Source organism: Anguilla anguilla, chromosome 1, assembly GCF_013347855.1.
Source record: "Anguilla anguilla isolate fAngAng1 chromosome 1, fAngAng1.pri, whole genome shotgun sequence".
Classification (NCBI taxonomy): domain Eukaryota; kingdom Metazoa; phylum Chordata; class Actinopteri; order Anguilliformes; family Anguillidae; genus Anguilla; species Anguilla anguilla.
In genome coordinates this window covers 13768860-13790294 of record NC_049201.1, presented here as the reverse complement: position 1 = coordinate 13790294, position 21435 = coordinate 13768860, and the positions used below count along the sequence as shown (strand labels likewise).

At 40.5% G+C, this 21435-nt stretch overlaps 2 protein-coding genes across 3 annotated transcripts in view; both read left to right on the top strand.

The window, feature by feature from the left end:
- The first annotated feature begins 426 nt into the window (after positions 1–426).
- Positions 427–6636, top strand: sdsl (serine dehydratase-like). Of its 2 annotated transcripts, none has more exons than XM_035408320.1 (8): positions 427–547; positions 854–1011; positions 2230–2269; positions 2348–2487; positions 2715–2803; positions 4234–4461; positions 4546–4670; positions 5322–6636. In XM_035408320.1, exons 2-8 carry the CDS (start codon positions 859–861, stop codon positions 5510–5512), a joined length of 966 nt encoding a protein of 321 aa, XP_035264211.1. In that variant the 5' UTR covers positions 427–547; positions 854–858; the 3' UTR covers positions 5513–6636. The 2 variants fall into 2 exon arrangements, with proteins under 2 accessions (XP_035264211.1, XP_035264203.1); XM_035408312.1 differs by lacking the exon at positions 427–547 and adding an exon at positions 625–741.
- Positions 6637–19540: 12904 nt separating this feature from the next.
- Positions 19541–21435, top strand: part of daam1a (dishevelled associated activator of morphogenesis 1a) — a 73258-nt gene continuing 71363 nt past the window's right edge. Inside the window, exon 1 of the mRNA XM_035379044.1 lies at positions 19541–19648. The gene's annotated coding sequence lies outside the window, so the exon portion shown is untranslated. The remainder of the gene's footprint in view (positions 19649–21435) is intronic.

Here is a 21435-nt window from a genome sequence, read left to right as displayed (position 1 = left end):
GCATCAAAATGAAAAGGCAATAGTGTTCCAACAGGGGCGGTTCTGTAATGTTACAGGCTGTATTTTCCTGGTATGGTTTTGGCCTACTCATGCTTAGAAGTCAAGTTCAGTGTTGACTATGGCATAATAGTTGAGTGATTATCAGATACTAAAGCACTCTTCCTGCAGAGAGTTTTTTCTTTCTTTCCCCCGAATGTCTAGCATGATTGTGTTGCCTACTGAGTCCGAAATCTCTCAGCAGGGGGACATTTGTCCTTTGAAAAAGCCTAACGTGATCCCAAGGGCAGCTAGCCTATGATTAAAATTCCATGACAGCACTCTTCTGTCGCATTATCTACTAAATTATGTTTCTAAAATGTCCTTTAAGAATATAGCTAGACAACTTTCAAATCAATCATTTACAAACACTTACATTTGATGAAAGTTATCAATAGATAATATGTTGCTCCGCGTAGATTCTGCTTAATGACCGCTTTCATAAGTTGGCTAATGAACCCAAGCAAACTTTGAACTGGTGGTGTCCTTTCTGGTGATTACGCAGGAGACGGTAAGAGACACCTTACTCGAAATACATTTGGAAAGTGAGTAGCAACACAAAAAGGTAACTGGTGACGACTGTCAGAGGTTGGGTAGTGCGGTTTTACTAAAATGTAAATTCTTAGTCGTATTTTAGAGAGGTATGTAGACCTATGCCCGTTCCGGCTGGGCACCCCCTGCTCATGTCACAGGCGAATACATCAGGTGCGCGGCTGCGCACGCATCACTTCAATGATTTAATATGAAACATTCTGTCCACGTACCTAGTTCAATACATTTAACTAGATATGATTTGCATAACAAAGCGATTTTACAGGAGACATGTCGAATTCCGAATGCTTTCACGTAAACACTCCGCTCCTGGAGAGTCTGGACATGTCGAGAAGGATTGGTACTCCTGTCTACCTGAAGATGGATAATGCCCAACCTTCCGGCTCTTTCAAAATTCGAGGGATAGGATACCTGTGCCAGAAGGTGAGCTTTCTCCCAGGATTCATAAAGTCAGCTAGCCAAATAGCTGCCGAGCTACGTGGAGAGAACTTCCAGCAAAGGTTGCAATGCTGAAAAACTACCGCTATGGCTGTTGTAACATATAAGACGCACGGTGTACTATCAACATTTGCCCAGGCTACCACGTAATTACAACAATGAATGAGTAGATGCAAGTCTAGTTGATGTAAGATCGACACCCACTGTAAAAAAAATACAAGCTCAGTAAAATGGCTGTCAGTTCAGTATTTCGACAATCGTGTTGATGCGTCTAACGCTCTCTGCTGTTCATGAGCGGTTTACACAGCCTATTCTACGCACGTGTTTTTGTCAAGCATACTGCGCCTCCGCGTGGTGGAGTAAAAGAAGACAGACGAAGTATAGAGCAGTACAAATTAGTGTACTTGTCCAGGCCTGAATTACAACAGCTTGCATACCTCAGACAGAAGGATACAATTATTATTACATTACATTACATTACATTACATTACAGGCATTTAGCAGACGCTCTTATCCAGAGCGACGTACAACAAGTGCATTAGTTCAAGGTGCAGGGGTGCAAAAGAAACACACTAGAGTGAAGTAAAAAATTATTGAAAAGGAATGTTTAATCCGGTAATTTGAGCGGCTTTGTAACAATAGTTTTTAGATGTAGGCAATTTTTAAATAATATCCTTAAGAAGGCAATCAAAATGCAGAAATGTAAAACCTGTAAAGGCCAGTTCTCTTGCAATGTTAACTGTTAGTCAAAAAAAAAAAAAAAAAAAACCTACATTCTTCAACCTACACTCTGACATTACAAGCTCACAAGATCTTGGTTGTCCTGATTGGGAACGTCTTCAGGATTTTACCATTCAATATAATAGATTATTTGAAATTTGGTGTTAGGAATTTACGTTTTATACCAAGAAATAAATGAAAGCAAAACATTACAATATTTAGGCAGTCACAAAATCGTAGTCAAAAGAATGAAAGGACATGGAACTAATACTAGAAATCTATCTTTATTTTCTAGAGTGCTCTTGTACGGACTCATTGGGAGATCTATATGGAATGTATCCATCCTGACTGATGCTAAAATAATAATATCCATAGTTAACTTTATGGTCTGAGAATCTAATTGATCAGAATATATTTCTGAACTTTTCGTTGCATTGTATGTTGTATCTCTCTAATATGTTGTGTCTCATTTTTCCCTTGTAGGTTGCAGGTGCTGGATCAAAAGGTGTAGTCTGTTCATCAGGTAAGATTATGGACTTCATCAAACGGAAACCCATGTGTATTTCTGTATTGCTTCTTGATGACTGCACATTGTTTGCAGGTGGCAATGCTGGCATGGCGACAGCCTATGTGGCAAGGAAACTCAATATCCCAGCAACCATCATTGTGCCTTCTTCCACACCTGAGCTCGTGATTCACAAACTGAAGAGCCAGGGGGCTACAGTGAAGGTGGTGGGCAAGGTAAGGAAGCCAGAGATAGCTGACGACATAATCCCATTTCTGTGGCAGACCTGCAGCTATATGTTACGAATATATGTCCAGACAGCAGGAAACCATTATTGTTAAAAGCTTTGTCTTAAAAACGAAGGCTGAAAGAAAGCAGACATCGCCTGAGGTCATGAGCATTCGCATGACGCAGGCATGCATGCTCTGATTTCTCCCTCTGTGTCTGACTCTGTCCCCCGCAGGTGTGGGATGACGCTAACGCCGAGGCGCTAACCTTGGCTCAGAATCAGGGCCTTACCTTTGTCCCGCCATTTGACCATCCTCTGGTCTGGTGAGCCGTGGAGTCACACTGGTCTTTGATTGGTCTGTGTACTCAGACAAAGCACAAAACAAAAATCAGGTCACAGGTTTAGTTGACTGTTATATTTTTGGTTGTCTTCATTTTTTTTCTGTTGGTTGGTTCGAAGTGAAACGGCCATTCTGAGAAATGATTTAGGCATGTTATTCCATCTTCTGAGGCATTCTTTATGAAGCGTAAACCTTGGGCCAGCTCCAAGTACATCCTTTAAGCCCTCAGGCTCCCATTTTCTAACTGTAAATGGACATGCCCCCAATTTTCTAATGCTTAGCGAGTGAAGTGAGGTAGCTCAAGAATCTGCCTTCAGGTAAGTCTTAAAAGCAAGGTAAAGGTAAAGTGAGTTTGGAGAAAGGACCATTGAACAACACCCCAGTCACCATAAAGATTCACCACATGAGAGGTTACAACCATGCGCCTATTCCAATCCGGTATATAAATTAACGGAACAAATAATAAAAGAGAATATTGAGGCTACTTTGTCAAAATATGCAATTCTCACAACAAATTTCAGTGTTCAACAGGCTGGTGAATTTTGAAAAGTTACAGAACACATTAAAATGAAACTTCAGGAAACAGGCTTTGCTCACCATAATAAAAGGAAATACAATGTCATTGCTCTACTTTCTGATAAAAGTTGGAGAAATAGCTATTGCTGGTGAAGGTTTTAAGCTGTGATCCACACCAGCGCCTTTTTTACAGTCTGTTGCCCCTTGCTCTCACAAGCCATGGTCTTGGAGTGATTGTGTTACAGTGTGTGGTGATATCACACTACTTATCATGGAGTAATAACTCTGGGGTTTGAGCTCAAAGGATGACTTTGGATTCCAGCCATCGCACACGTTCAGGAGGTGTTTTATTTTATTACGCTTCACAATGATTTATGTCATGACATTATTAAAACAGAAATAAAATCTTTTCGACCCCTTCGTGAACTTCAAAGGGATTAAGATTTTATTGTTTTTGCACAGAACAGAATACGTCTGTGCAAAAAAAAAAAAATCAGAAGTTTTAACAATGGCCATATTGTTATATTATACTTTTTCATTTTATATCTGGGTTCTGTATTTTGAAACTTTACCATATACTCTTTTGTATATACCTTTAAATTAGGCTTTTGTAGAACAAATATTCAGAGTTCTTATGTTGAACTTCCCTCACAGATTGATGCCGAAATACTGTTACAAACAAGAACTGTGCACCACCCAACACCCAACCGAGAAGCAGAGCAATATGTATCAAGCATTATTATACTTTTTATAGCATCATTCTAAATCCCAATTTCTTTCAACATTATATAGAACAAATAAATCACAGTTGTAGTTCAGACAGTTGCTCTGAGTATCTTATAATACATGCATTATGTGTCTGAAATCCTTTCCAACTGTTCAAAAACTTCCCTTCAGGCAGGGACATGCCAGCATCGTAAGGGAGATTAAGGCCTGTCTGCTGACCAAGCCTGGGGCCGTGGTTGTAGCAGTGGGCGGAGGAGGGCTGCTCTGCGGGGTGGTGGAGGGCCTCAGGGAGGTGGGCTGGGGCGACGTGCCCATCGTTGCCATGGAGACCAGAGGTGCGAACTGTCTGAATGAAGCAATGAAAGCGGGGAAGCCAGTCACACTTCCTGACATCACCAGGTGAGAAAATCAGTGACTTCATGATTAATTTACTGCTGCTCACATGATGCATTCGCTCACATCATATATTAATTTTTATTACAGCGAGGCCAAAACTTTGGGGGCGAAAACCGTGTGCAGCCAAGCTTTCGAGTACTGTAAGGAAGGCAACATCATTTCAGAGGTGGTGACAGACAGCGAAGCTCTGCAGGCTATTGAACTCTTCCTGGGTGAGTCCAAACGCCAACAGTTTCAGCCATGCGCATTTCTCTTCTCCCTGAAAATAACGTGTTCCTTTCCTTGGGCACACAATATGAGTACTAAGGGAAGAGCAGAAAAGAGTCTTTCTTCGGGAACGCACAGTAATTCTAGATCCAACAGCTGTTCCAGTGACTGCTTATCCCTAAGATTGAATGTACACTGACCTCTATTGTACAAACACATAATACTTTCATTGTATTGTTTTACTGTACAGACATCCTCAAATAATGAAAATATATTATGACGGTAAATTGCAATGATCTATTATATCTACTATGTGTTTGTAGAGTACATATATAATAGATTCAAATTGGAAATATTTCTGTCTGAAATCTATGGTTTTAATATAATTAATATATAGCGTATGGCTTTAGATATTCAGTGTGAGCTATTTTTTAGTGATGATGTTTAATCTGGCAGCGACTGTACACCAACACCATTACTGGATACATTATGCGTACCTGTGATCCATTCTAAATCTCATTACATCATCACATGAGCATCAGCGTTAGTTTTCCTGGATTTTATTCAAAACCAGAAGAGGTCAGAAATGGTGGGAATGGCTGCTCCTTGCCTGTGAGCAGCGTAGATAACCGCAGCCCTGTTTCCGTGTGACACAGATGAGGAGCGCGTGCTGGTGGAGCTGGCGTGCGGCGCTGCGATAGCGGCGGTGTACACCGGCCTGATCCAGCGGCTCCAGGAGGAGGGCCGCCTGCCCCGCCGGCTGGGCCCCCTGGTGGTGGTTGTGTGTGGCGGCAGCAGCATCAGCATGGCCCAGCTGAAGCACTTGAAAAGCAAGCTGCAGGGATGACCTGGAGTCTGTCGGGCCTAAAGCACTGCACTATGACTCATACCACTGTCAGTCACAGATACTCCTGTTTTTCCTGTACTAGGTAGTAAGTAGTACAGTCCATGCTGATCCATTTTACAATTAATCTCTTGATGAGTATATTACAATTACAGAGCAAATATAGAGGTAGAGTGATTGTTGTTTAATTTTGTTTAATGCATAAATGTTCTGCTTCTCCTTGCTGTATGCACTGTAGTATCATTGTCACAATATGATATACCTACTTTACCCATGAGAGGAGTTTAAAGAACGAGCCGTCTAGAAAACAGTGCATAATATATAATGTAGAAAAAAATGAAATGTTATCTGCTTTGTTTTCTCAGTGCACCATCTTACAGAGTGTGTATAAATAAATCATAATGATACATATTTCAGATTTACAGCTCAGTCGAGACATCAAAGGCCAAATTACAGTTCCCAGGAGCAATTATTTCTGCAGCATATAACTAATAATAATAAATAATGAGAAAATAGCTTGTTTTGAAATATATGGTGGTTCATACAAGGCTTTTTATTCTTAAATTGACTCTATGTATACAAAAGTGATGCCATTGTGTATGATTGTGCCACTGGGTGTAATGGTGTAATTGTATATCCAGTTACTGTAATACCTTACTCAATAGTGTGTTTTTATTAAGTGAATATGAATTGTTATTATGCACAGATTTTAGTAAAAGGCTTTCCCAGCATGAATTGCTGTTACTGTTTTTACCAATAGATGGCAGTAGAATGTATATTTAAAGTTTCTTTGAAGTTGTCTAACAGACAATTCTACAGTATGCAGTCGCTCCATTTAATACAAGTTTTAGGAATGTTTTCCATGTGACATCATTCTACCAGATTTGGATATGTAGAAGAACAGATCTTCCATTGCTGTCATTTATTTGATTTTATTTGAATATACACAATGGTTTTAGGGTGCACCCTATAAACCATGTTTGACCTGTATGCATATTCACACATGGCAGCCATACAAAATAGATATAATGAGCAAGAGCATGTAAATTAAACACTGACATTTACCCTGGCTATGAAAAAGCAAATGTTTAATTAATCTTTGGAATGAAACATAATATGTGTTTAGGGGTGGCGTTCATTTGTCTTTTATTTAAAACACACCTGACATTATGTGGCCATTTGAAAAATGCTGCTTTTTGAAGAGAGTAATCACAAGAAAGTGGTTGAAGGCTTGAAAGTAAATACTTAATGATGAAATGCAAAGAGACTGACACTATCAGGCTGGATGAAGTGAAGTATAGACAGGTATGCGATACAGACAATTCCAAACCCTAAAATGGAAGAACCAGCTTTCCCTGTGCTGCTCTGTCACCCCTCATGTTTAGTTAACAGTATTTTTGAGGCACGTTCTCTAAAGTGGTTCAGCAAGAGGAGGTGTTATTGTAAGAAACAGCAGATTGCATTGCTATTATAAGTTTATGGGACTTATAGAGGCTTAACCTGACAGGTTTATTATTAGTCCTGATGTCAAGCACGCCTTGGACAGTTGAGCACAGTGAAGTCATTTTCTCACAGTCTCAGTTAAAGGCAGTTGGAGTCTAGTCTGGTCTTTCGCTGGGTGTTCACATTAATAATAAATAGTTGCTTTAATTTGTCTAACGGACTGACGATATCAAGAACAATGTTAAAAAATGCCATCAGAGATTAAGTGGATTCCACATAGAATTTCTTCCTCCATTGGGACAGTTTAGATAAAAGCTATGACAGAATTCATTTAAAAAATTGACTGATGCATTTGGTTCAGTCCAGCATCTTGCTGCATTGTAGAGATATCTAATGTATGACAGTTAATCAAGAGCTTTGTTGAGAATTTCTGGGGTTGGTTAGTTTTGCTATAAAAAAAATTAAATAAAAAAACCATCATGGAATTTAAAATCACAATAAACAGTCCAGTCTGAATTGTCAGGGTGAATTGACTGTCAGGGACATTAGACAAGTGACGGTCCAAGTGATTCCGCTCGTGTTGGCATTCGGCCGCGATCAATGAATTCTCCTCATCATTTTGAAATTAAATCCATTTGACTTGGCTGTATGTGTGAGGAAGTGAACTTCCCTGCTCCAGGAATGTGGAAGGAAAGAGGAAGGCCAATCGTCCGTAACACAGCACCTAAAAAAGTGAGTTACGACAGGGCTGCCAACATCGCGTTATTTTCAGGTTGTGCGCCGTTTGTGCTCCGCGCTAAGTCCACTGAAGAACGATCCCTTTGTTCAGCCTCGTCTGATGCCATTAGGCTTATGGAAATAGGAGTACAGTCCAAGTTAATTAATCTCTGCTTTTTAAATAATAAGTGACATGTTATCAATCACTTTGTTGGTACAGATGCAGAGGCTGTAGGAGTCCTGCACCTGGTAAGTTTCCACTGAATCAAAACTCCATCAATCAGAACTTCTGACACTGAGATTTATGTATCTAGACAAGCCTAATTGGATTTTTCATTCAGTTGAAGCTAAAGAAAATCAAAATGAAACCTAAATACTTCAAGATAAACCTTCAACTACTTTCAGTCGTTAGTTTCTGCCTTACAAAACAGTTTGATGTTTTTTTTTTTTTAGATTCCATCAACTTCAGAAACTATGTGAGGTCTTTGGAAGCTTGTGTGTGTCCGCTTTTGGTGTGCCGTCTGCACTGAATTTTCAGGCCCAGGAACCTTATGAAAACCCGACTGGACGTGTTGAACGGTCTCCTGTATAAACAAATGGATGGAATAATGGAAACCTGAGAGTGCTGTATAGTGTATGAAAAGTAATATTTATTTATTGAACTTGAATAAAACATCTATGGCCAGAAAGTGTTTACATTACACGCACAGCATGTTCGTTTAAAGGCATACAGTACTAAGGGCCTTATGAACCTGCTAATAGTGAGGGGGAAAGTGACAAATAACAAAAAAAGGAAACAGAGATTTTTTATGGTATGCTTATGACAAAGGCAGGCCTGTTTTAGGGGGCTTATCGAAAGACCATCTTTACAGCACTTTCACAAGCATACCCCATTAGGTCCAGAGATTGTAACAGTAAGCAAGTCTTGACAATTTAAATATTTATGCACCAGTAGTACTCACAGGCCAAGCTTTAGATGTGCTGCCCTCTCTGTACATAAAACAGACCCAGCGCCACTGCTTTACTTTGATTTTGGAGTTTGTGGGAAGATGAACAGACCAGTGCTGGACTGGGAACAAAAGTCGTTCCTAAGAGACGTTGACTGTTTTGGAAAGCGGGGTTCATCCCAGTCACCATGGGTGCTCTATTATTGGCCTCTGCCCCATGCCTGGCAGTCAAAGATCACGATAATACACTTCACAGCGTAGAGTACACATTAGTAATGTCACTCGAGGTTCTCACAATAAAGCCACTGCCACCGTGTGTTCAGCCCGATATACGTACGTAGTTCTTCCAGTTCTTCTTTCAAGCTTAATGTAAACGCAGATATGCATTTTGCGGTTATGTCTATGTCTATTGTCTGTTCTAACATATATTTGTTGTTTGGTGCTGTAGAATAGAGAAGGAAACCATTTTGGGTTGAACCCTTTACATTAAGTTAAATCCCAATTCAGTTTCAGGGAATAATCCCTAACTAACCTGCTTTAGACTGCCTCACCAGCTGCTGTTAATGCCATAATTCCACTACCCATCATCACGTGCACAGTTTTGCGCGTAATCCTCTGTTTTTCTTGTCTGGGCCTTGTTTTGGGGTAAATAAACAGAAATGACTCCACCCCCCCGGCACTCAAAGGAAATGACTTTTAAATTCAAGTCACATTTCATGCCATCGTTTTATTGTAGCCAAGGGGCTTAATTTCAGCAAGTTTTATTGTTATGGTTGCATTATGAATGGTATTAATTGACATGAAATATTTGCAGATGAATTCTGCCCAGATGATGGCAACAAGATATGCATTTCCAGTGGCTATTGCTTGAAATGAGTCACAGTCTCTGACAGATGGATGAGCACCTGGAAACCCAAAAGCTGTAGACAGCTGATCTTGACTGACTTATTTTAAAAGGTTCTACCATGAATATGAACTGGTGGTCAAACAAAGCAGGACTGGGGGAGGAGTGCAGCGTAAAGCTGGTGCAATGGTGTGCAGTAGAGATGCTACAGAGTGGATTGATTGGTAGTGACTGTGAGACCAAATCGGGGCACGCCAGTGTGATGTGTGAGGTAGTGCAGAGGAGGTAAGAGTAGGCGTCTGTCATGAACCGGGGTAATGGGGATAGGGATAAGGGATAAGCCTATTGTCCTGCCCCACTGTATATTATGGGCAAAGGTGATCAATGCTTCTCAATTAAGGGGTCTTTGCTTTTGGATGGATGAAAGCAAAATGTCGCAAATGAATGTCTCCTTTAATAGAAATCCCTCAAGAGAAAAAATGAGGAAACCCACTGGCTACATTGCAGTAGAAATATGGATTAGAAATTATATTTTATGAACCATGATATTCTGCAGTGACTTTGAGGAATCATATTGTAGTTTTGTGCACTGTGGTTTTGTGGTTGAACAGACTGCACAAGAAAAATCACTGCCTATCTAGTAAAAAAGATTCTTCTCCACTGACCTAATTAAAGTGGCAGCTCCCATCTCTACTGCCTGAATCCACAATTTTTGGCAAACAATTTCCCCTTAAGAAAAAACTTTTATGTCTGCGAAGCTAAATTGTTCTCCGAAGGAGTGAGTAAAAGTGCACGCCCACATCCTGACAGAACTCTTTTGTTCTGCAGCACTTTTCAATGATCAAAGCAATGCAAATCCCAGAAATATCTAGTCACATGGTGAGTCTAGGAGTAGGATCTTCAACATTCAAAATTAACCACGTACCATGGACTCATTTATTTACATTACACATGCAGGTTTCTTTTTATTTCTTTCTTTTTAGAATTTTTTTAGCCCATAAAATTGTTTTACTGATGCTTTTTGTGCAACTGGAGAAACAACAGGGTTTTAAGGCTCTACAGCAGTGGATGAAATGCTGATGAAAATGGGTTTGTTTTCCCATAATCCCTGGAGGCAGAGCATCAGCTGCTGAGCACGCTCACATAGGAAATGGAAAGAGCACATGATGAGTGCCCCGTCTCTGGCCCGTGTCTCTTCCTTGTTCTCTGTGATGGAAAGTGAGAGGAACACGCGTGACCACGTGACGTTATCAGGGACCTGTCCCTCCTGCTGCTGTGAAGGTCAGGGCTGCAGAAGTGGGGCATTGTGCATCTCCCGAATAGGCAAAAGAAACAGACAAAAAGAAGAGCACCACTGTAGTGCATTTTTTTTCTTTTTCATCGATACTTTATTTGAACATGGGTTCTTAATCATTATTGGTTGATTCAAATTAATAGCAAAAAAATAGAGAACAAATTTTTGTGGGATAATAAAAGTTGATCTGAAATGGGTTACAGCCATAAAAAGTCTGAAGTATATCAAGAAAATGTATTTTTAAAATATATTTATGCATATACTTCTATGTGTATTAGACACAAAAGACACTGACAGTCTGGGTATAATGTCTGCTGCTCAAATTCAGCAGTGGAGAATCAGTATTTGGCAAATCCGGCAATCCAGACAAACCCATGTGAGCATTTCCGTGACAGACATTTCTGTGATGGTAAGATCAGACTTCATGAGAACCGTATCTGGCAGTGATAGCAGATGCCAAACCTATCATCTCTGCATACTCTGTTATTCAGGGGAGAAGATAAAATGAGCAGTTGCAGAAAGTATGAATGGAATGGAGACTTTGTCATCAGCTGTGAGGGGATCTTGATAGGAAACAGAGACCTACACCCTCCCCCTGGTGGACAAGGGATGGGGAACGGGCATTTCATTTTGTTTACTTATTTATTTATTTTTAGCTGCATTCATATGTGAGCCCCACTGCCAATTTGAGAGAGCGCAGACGCCAGATGCTTCTTTTCACTCCACAGACTACAGCTAAGCTCACATAGAGTGGAGTCGGAGGAAGACCGTTCACATTCAGCTTTAGTTTGCAATCCATGGCTGCTTGACTGACTAGAGGGAGTTGCCAGAGAGTGATGAAAAACAGACGCCTAACTGAATGAACCCTCCCATGCCCTGGATGACACAATCACCATTTGCACATTGCCCTATGGACCTACCGGCTACAATCAGCTCTGTCATGGTTCGGGTTCGATCTGAGACCACGGGGCTCAGCTATGCACCATCCAGCCATTTTAGAAATCTCCAGAAGCAGCTAATAACATATAGAACTTGAGGAAGCTACTCTCCAGTTTTTAAAAAACAAATCTTTAATGCTGTCTAAAAGTGGGAGCACTGCAATTGCAATGTAATCAGTGAACTGGGTGCTTCCTTTTTCCACAGAGGCAAAGTGACTGTAAATGTGATTGAATGCGACTGCCTTTTCGTTTCTGGGCTGACACTATCTGCAGTGAATTCAGCAACCCCTTCCAGATGAGGCTTTGCAGTGTGTGCCTACTTCCACTGTCCCAGTCTTCATTTGTTTGGTTTTACTGGGTTTGATGTGCCTGACCCTGTGCTGTTTATGATTGAATCAGACCTAATTGCATTACCTAATGCTGTTATATACAGTACAGCGCCGTAGGCTTGTTTTAATGCAGTGCCATAGCTTTGTACCTCCCCTTGTTCTGTCGATGTAAAGAGTGGATGGACTGCAGCAATTGTTTTGGCAACTAAAGCAAGCCGTAACCATGGATACCTTTGCTCTCAAGGGTTTTAATAAGGTGCTTGTCTCAATTAAACGCAGATATTGAGTCATTTAAATCTTTGGTGTCATTAAAATATTGGCCAGAGAATTGTATTGTTCTATTTTTTTCTGTATATATATATATATGTGTGTGTGTGTGTGTGTGTGTGTGTGTAAGTATATCAAGCAATGTTACTTTTTTATGTATGCGGAAAACATTGAATCATGACAAAATGCAAATTAAGAATTACAGTTCAACATCTTAAGAAGATAGACAAGCAAATGTAATACATAACACCAATATAATGAATGCTATATTTCATTCAGGTCACACATATGAAGAAATATTTTTGTTTTGTTTATTCATTCAAAATGCTCTAGAAAGGCTTTCAAAAATACTTTTGATAGTTACATATAGAATGCCAGAATTTCTTTTCAGTGATGTTAGCCTCAATATTGTCATTTGTGCTAAAAGTAAATATTATTCTAAATTCTATTTCAAATTCAGAGATGGTTGCATTTTGTGGCTAAAAAAAGATCATTAATAAACAATGTATGCCTTTCAGAATAGAGGACACATAAATACATTTAGGATAAATTGTGGTATGTTTACATGGCTGGGCAGATCCCTTATTTGTTTACTGTTCTCCACAATGTTGGCTGATCGCACATTGAAAGAATAACCCTGCCCATTCCAAACCCGAAATACACACTTACCCAGCCCATCCATCTGCGCAGAATGAATAACTGCCCGTTCAGTCCCCCGCTGGGTTAGAGGGAGGCACTGTCCCCAGATGACGCCTCTCTTCATGGTGAAGGAGCGGCAGGGTGAGAGTCATTAGCTGCAGCCCCTCCTGGCTGCAGGCCTCAGGGGGAAGCAGTGCCCTGGGCCTGCTGCACGGTCAGTGATTAAGCCAGGGTGACAAGGTGAAACTCCACTGCTGCGTTTATGGTCTATTACCATCGAAGGGCAGACACTGCATGCGCCGTCTCTCCCAGTAAATGGCCTACTTGCTAGTGGTGCTTGTGAGTGACACTGTGAGACATTGCACATCCATGGGTAACAAGCATCAGCAGTACTTAGGTGAAAAGAGGTGGCTTTTCTGTTTGTTTGGCCGAGGTCCAACAGAATTGCAGGCTGCATGCTGCTGTATATAATATAAATAAAAATTTTGTACAAAATTAATCATGAGTAGCAATGGGCATACAGTGGAAGGTACTGTTTCTGATAGACATACATATTCATTGTAATTGTTAACCAAAAGAACATATCAGTGTGTACCAACACAGCAGCATTCAAAGGCACAAAAGCTTATTCACAATGCCTGTGTTCTTCACACACAGTGCCAGAGAAGGTCGGCCAGACTGTAACGTGACAGCGCAGTGACTGCGTGCTTGGCTCTGGAGCCCTTGGGAAACAGTGGCACAATTATCCCGGTAGGAAACAGCCCCTGGCCCTGCCTCCGTGTCCAGCTAGATAAAAGCCTCATTTGACTGTTTCTGTCGCACGCCGCCCGGTTTACAGATGACATGGGTCTTCGCTTCACAGTAGATGCTATTATTTTTGTTGTCTGACCAAAACAAGCTAGCCTGGCATTCATCCTTTTCAGGGAAGATGCACCCTGGGAGATCGTGCCTGTGTTGCACACTGTCTCACAAGGGTGGGTTCAGTTATTCTGTGCACTAGTTCTGCCTATGTGTATATTTAGGACCCGGAGATCAATGCACAATGAAACCAGCTCTGTATTTTCAATTTACACCAGACCTCACAAATAACAGCCTTGCAAATCGGACAGTGTTCTCAACCCTCTACACCAGTGCTCTATTACCCAGATATGTAAACTGATATTACAATACTCAAATAATAACATTACAGAATCTAGATTTTTCCCAGACATTTGTTCCTAATTTTACAGCTTACTTAAGGTATCAAAATATTTTAAAATCTTTGATAACATGGGGATGGCAAGAAGAAAATCTTCAAAATAGGGCAGACGACACAGATCACAACTTGCGCCAATGAACGGGAAAGATAATATTGTTTAAATTCATGTGTTTGTTTTGCTGGATGCAGAAAATGACTCGTTTGATAACTTTCAAACAAGATGGTTTTGATTAAAAGTGCAGTACTTTAATGTACAGTTGGAGCCGTTATTTTTTCTATCCTCTGCCAAATGGAAACTGAAACATATTTCAATTAATTCAACATGAATCAATTGACTGACTTTTTAAAAGCATTTCCCTTCTCTGCCAATGAATGTATGATAGGGTGGAAGGGTCTGGAAAGCCTTTAATTTCACAGATAAATTTCACATATTCTGTAAATGATGCCACTGGGCAGCAGAGCTTTTTAATATTCACCTCTCACAGAAACGAAGAGGAAATGAGCTCAGGGGGAAACAAAGGGAAAGATGGGGCCTGTATCTGTTCATCTTCCTCCAGCAGGAAGCACATGAGACTTTATGAGAAACACAAGACTGCCTTCCTGGTAATGATTTCATTAAAAGACTGGAAAATGTGCAAAGCTTCCATCTCATTCCTTCGCCTAATTGCAGGGAACAGTTTTCCACTGTGAGTACAATGACCATTCAGAGTTAATTACATGCAAAAGTCATCCCACTTTGTTGCTTGTTATGTACAGGGATCGTGACAGTTAAAAGGGGCACTCTGAACCCGCTGAGTTTATGGTTAGATTTGACTCAGCAAAACAAAACATTTTGATGTTTACTGCAAATGACAATACATGAAACATCATAAGATGGGTATGCAATGGGCATTTCATGTATGATCCAAAAAGTCTGACTTGTAAAATGTAGGGAAGCATAATATAATTGTCCACTGGCACATGCATATTTAAGACACTGGTTCTGGAGATAATGTACCTGCATAAAATGACATCGAATCTTGAGGCAATGCTGAGTGGTCCTTGCTGACTCCATTAGCTTTTCTTCTCCATCCTAAAAAAGCCTCCCAAACTTTCATCCCCAAACATCAATGCATTTTATGCATCACAAACATGTCACCTTGACCTGCATCTACTCTCTTACATTCATCTGGGATCCAGTGAAAGGACTGTGATCATTATTTCAACACATTTATGTTACCTATTCATTCTTACCTTTGGTTGCTCTTTCCAAAGCACTTTGAGTCCAATAACAGAGCATCTGTTGGGCCCTGTTATTAGTTCTGTTATTATTTCTGTTTTTCTAGGCCAACACACAGGTACCTGGAGTCCTGAGAGAACATCAGAGCTCATCTGAAGAGTACAACAGGAGGGAAAAGGTATAAAACGGAAAAGCCTGTTGGGAATATATGAGTATCTTCAAAGGCAGGTTAAAAAAAAAAAAATTGTCTTCGGTTTTATTGAATTCCTCCACGAGATAATAAAAACACTGCTGCCAGGCAGTATCTATGACAGCGTGCTGACTGGCAGTCTTTGAGAACCTCGGCATGGCCCATGTGAAGACTGAGATGATGATTGACAGGGTGTACATCTGTAGGGAAACTGATAGTATGTATGTGGAGATTGACAGGGAGAAGGCAGCTTTCATGTCTACTTGGTGAAGCATGTTAACTGTTCTTGGCACCTCACGAACCCAAGAGTCGTCCTGGGACACCTTTCACTGGTAATGTGTTCCAAACGGTTTGTGAAGCCTACTCAAATATTATCCTTGGACCATCAGATAAAAACTCCAGTGACCAGTGGGAACTAAGATTTAATTCTATTGTTAAATGTCATTGTTTACCTTTTTGTTTTTATAATAATAATGTTTGTATAACATGGCCCGGCTATTAACATATCAATTGCACAAATTATTAAATATTAAAATAAATTAATCAAGAATAAGGATGTCTGTAAATATAATATTTCTCTACGTACTCTGTGTTTAACTGTGTCAAGGTTGCGGTTTAACATGGCTTTGCCATTAAACATACCAATTGCACAAATTTTGAAATATTTAAATAAAGTAATGAGGTATAAGGATGTCTGTAAATATAATATTTCTCAATGTTATCTAGGATTAACTTGTCAAGTTTGCGGTTTATTTATATTTTTGTAAGTGAAAGAGAAAATCAACATAGAATGTGCTTGGATTAAAATCTATGGATTTTGCTGGGGGCTTTACAAAGAGGTGGGCTTCCGTGTTGCTGTAGGCAGGCATTTTATGATTGCTGCCGCATTCAGCCATCAAAGCCTGTGCTTTTAAGCAGTGCAGATGGCAGGCATGCAATAAGCACCAGGCTTTTTAGCTAAACTACATACATGTAAACAGATGGCCCATGGTTAGTGTCCAGGTTCCTCCCCCCCCCCCTCGCCTCCGTGTGCTTCTGGACTCCCCAGGATCACAAATCCAGCCTGATCCCGATCCTCGCTCGTTCGGGCTGCGCTTGAACCGTTCCTCCCGCTAAACCCCTGGAAATAAAAACCCTCTGCGCGCGCCTTTGGAGTTGCAGCGCGGAGCGCAGTGTCAACACAAACGGAGAGCCCCACCGTGTTTTTAATAATAACACTGACTAATAACATCAATATTGACCTGGGTGCATGCGCACCGGGACCCCTCTTTAGCGAGGCATTAAAGGGAAAAAAAGAAGAGGAGCACGCTGAGACGAAGCCGGGCTAAACGAGCGGCGCTATTCGGCAGCTCCACGGATACCCCCTTCTTCACTTGTCCGAAGGGTATTTTTTCTCATTTTGCGGGAACCGATTTGGGATTTTGGTAACCCCGCAGTGCCTCATCACTGTTTCCTCCGAGGCAGATGGAGGATAAGCAGAGATTAGGCGGTAAGGGCCGCGGATGGAATCATTTCCAGATTCCTGTGCGAGTGGTAGCAGCGTCTCCATGGAAGCCCCTTTTCTGTGCCCAGAGTAAGATATGGGATAAGCCTGGGAAGAAAGAGAGGCGATGCACACTCGTTCCATGAGGAATTGTTCTGGTTTTCGATCACAGTGTCTGTCATTGTGGATGTAAGCATACACAGATAAGCAGCACAGATAAGGCACATCCTTTTTAGGACAGTGCTGGGAATGACGACAGAAATATCTATTTTCTTACTGGGTTGTTTCTTAGTAAAGGTATAATAAAACAATTGACATAAGTGATTTTTAAAATACATTTAATAGTTGCATTGACGCCTAGATGAGTACAGTAAGTAAATGAGTACTGTAAACTGCTCTTTTGGCTTTAAAGGAAATGTCTGCCAGTGTTTATTTGTTCTCTCACCACATTCCTCACTTTCGTGTTGGCCCCTTTAAGACCATGAATTGCCCAACAATATAACTGTCAGGACTGTTGAGATGCACAACCTGGGCTTTCAGGGACAAATACACTGTGTGTTGACTTTACCCTGAAAGCTTTTAGGCTCTCAACTGGCCAATTTAATTGCACTAACAAAAAAGCCACATGTTCATCCACCCCAGTAACAAATCACCCCTGTTTGCACTGATTAACCATTTCAGATTGTACACGGGGAAGGAGCTGTTTCCTTTTCAGACGCCCATTCTAAAGTTGAATAATAGGGATCCTGGTTCCCATTTCTTCTATATCCTTACCCCCCATTTAGAAGCCTGTCAGTATGAGCTTTCTCCCTAATCACACCTTCACTGAAAGCCACTAACTGTCTGTGGAACAATACAGTGTGAGTGACTCCTGATAAAATCATGACTTTCTGTCATTCTGGTTATTCACTGGTAAACGAGGAGGTGGAAATACAAACAAGTGTCTGCATTGTACCAAGGAAGAGTGAGTGTGAGAAAGAGAGGGGACGGCGAGGGGGAGACTGAACTGCGTGACTTATTATTGGAGCAGTAAGACCCGCTTGATTTCCACCAAGCACAGACACAGAATGGAGCCTTGTCTCAAACTCAACTGGCCACCGTGTGAAATGTTACAGGCCTCAAAAAATCTTCCTTCTCCTAATTTAATCTAGATAAAAAGAAGAGAGAAAGAGGCTGAGTGTGTGTGTGTGTGTGTGAGAGAGAGAGAGAGAGAGAGAGAGAGAGATATGCATTGGACTAGCAGCAAATTATGTAACAGCTTGCCATAAACAGTGGGACAACCAGTTAGCATATTAGGATAGACCTATATTTGTCTGGACACAGTTTAGATTCTAGTCTAGATTTATGTTTGTATGTTCCATTGTACATGATATTTTCTGTGCTTTGGCAATATAAGAAATGTCTTGCCGTGCCATTAAAGCATTTTGAATTTGAATTTGAGAACACCACCCTAGACTGAACCATAGTGTCATTTCTGAAATGTATTGTTGCGGCTTTATTACCTAATAAAGAAGTGTGAGTGTTATCCCAGATGTGCCTTGTCTCATAATGGTGACAATTGCTACTCAAAGAGAACTCAAAACTTAAAGGGAATTATTTAACAATATAAAACCCCATTTGACCCTTTCCCCCAAGATCAAGCATACAAAACACCCTCCTGTGTGATTTGAATAGTCTTGCTAATTGTTGCGGGTCTTAGTATATTTTCTGTTAATGTAATCCTACCATGAATACCTCTAATCACGTCAGTGATCGTGCATTGGACAGAGAAAGGCGATACTGGGTTATTTTGCTGCTTGTCGGCTGACTAGATGTGATTAAGGTATTGAGTATACCGGCGCACAACAATAATTGTGTGTTCGTGAAGCAACTCAGTAAGCAGCGGTTACTGTACTTATTTTACCATATATATAATTACAAATAATGTCTGCTGATCACTGGCTGTGGGTGGTACTTAAGAATGTTTTTATTTATTATTTATACAACCACGGTACTGTATTTGATAAATTGTTCAGAAAACATTGATAAATACCAGTGCGGTCTTTCTCCTGATTTTTAAGCATGCAAACAAAAAACAATTACAATACGCACACATACACCTGTAGTAAAGTACTTCATGTCTTAAGAAATTATGCTCCCAAAACCTCCGGTTATGTTTCTGAAAATGTTTGTTTGATCGTTAATAATTGCATGTAACTTTTATGATACAGTAATAACTACACGAGACCCAGAGCCCTATTTGGCCTGTTTGTGAATGGTGTCATTTCTGATACCTTCCCACTTACTTCGACTACAGTCGATGATCAGTCCAACGATTAATCAGATACAATTCTTCCTATAGGACTGGAGACTGCAATGCGCAGAGGGCGCACTCAGCGCATTCCGTTTCGGGATATGCAGTCTTTATGTTCCTTTTGTTGTACTGGAATGCAGACAAAGGACGAAACCATTGCGAACTACAATTCCCAGTAAAACCTATAAATTGTTATCTCAGGTCCATGCGCACTGCTATTTAGCCAGAAGCGATGATGTCACCTGCAACTGCCGAATGGTACAGTAGTACTGAGTAAAGGGAGATTCCTATTGTAAAGAATCCACGGAGCTCGCTTAAGTGATGGGTCCGTTTCAAAGGTAAAACTGTTCTTTCCATAATTAAATCTGTGACAGTAGTTTATCTCCATTCGCACAATTACATATAAACATTTTGGTGTTATTCTGTGTCTCTGAAAGATGTTAAACACATTCCGGTTAAATGGGTGGGACTATAAGAAGACATGCAGATTCAAGGTGTGTCTTTTAAAACCTGTTGGACATCGGTGAAGTTTTGTCAATGGGTTAACTATTTAAATCCAATAGCCATTCGACTGCTTACTGAACGTGTATTGTATAATGCTATGCATGCGCTGTACACTTTAATATGGTTTGTGATCCTTTTTCGAGAGTGGGCGCAAAGCCGAACTCCGGTGTTTTGCGGTTGAGTTCGCTGTCCGTTTGGAAAGTAAACCTGTACCTGCTACATGAAGCTGAAGCTTCCGTATTGCCTCTAACCAAGCTTACTCTGTCAAAGGTTTTGCTAAATTTGTTTTCATGTAACGATAGTGTGAATATGATTTTGATCGGCAGCGTTTTGCAGAAGAAATCGTGAAATGACAAGAATTAAAATAGTTAAATCTGAGAACAGAAGACTTCGTAACTGGATAGTTAATAAGTTAATATTCAATCAATAGTAAATAGTAAGCCTTGAGCGTATTGTAAACGTTGAACACTGGATCCAGCTACTTGTAATTTTTGTGGGTTGATAGTACCAGATGCTGCATTTATGCGTTATTCGTAACGGATTAATAGCCAAAATGTTTATACACAGCTGTTGCTTTGGGCAATCGTACTTGAGCTGTTGCTTACAGTGAGTTGTAAAATAAAATAAAAAAGTAGCCTACTTCTACACGTGATACATTTGTATTTGCGTGTTCTGTGATTCTATAATTTAGACTTCATTGCTCCATGACCACAAGTGGATTATGAGTGCACGTTATGATTTCAGCGGATGTCTGCACATTACATATAATTCACTTGAAGAAAGAAGCAGTCCTGTTGATTTGGAAAAGCATATGTATTTGGACTTCCATAGGTTTCTTCTAGTCTGCGGTTGTTTGCCTATAAAGTGTTTATAATAATGTGTCATCAATTGTCGTAAATTTCTTTTTTCAATATTTGTAGGGAAATAATTTAATTTAATTTAGTCGTCAGCATACACTTGAAACGAATGCATTTCAGCTGAAATAATAAAAAAGGATGAACATAGCTAATCAATATTTGCAGTTATAATCGGACGATTATTAGATAAGCCCTGACCTGGAGGAGTAAAGTTGTACTGATGGGACAGTAACGGCATGATATTAGACTCCGGGGGCTGAGGAGGCACACGGCCAAGTGTGCAGCTGTTGAAGGATTTATTTCTGGACTGTCTCATGGAAAACATGTGGGCTGAGGCGTTTGTTTTCCTGGCTTACCTGGTGCAGAGCCTGGAATGGTGCTCTTGCTGCGGCTGGCATCTCCACAGAACGTGGGATCCCAAAGCTCTCGGGCTCCAGTCATATTATGGGATGCGGTGCAGCCAAGCTGCCCCCTGGAGAGGTGCTGAAACACAACAAAAGCCGTTTAATTTGAGCTGAGATCAGAGGGCGATCAGTAAGACCCATGAATAAAAAGAATTTGCCCAATATAAGGAGTTAGGTGTGTCCATTAAACAAAAATAAATCTAGTTGGAACTTTCTTCTTTGCAATTGCAGGGATTACAGTTTTTGCAACATGATATATTTCTGTAACAATAGTGATGCGTGAAACATTTTTTACTGAATGTGCATTAATACTGGACAATGATAAAAACTTGGTCACTGCCCTTTCAAGTCATGTATGAT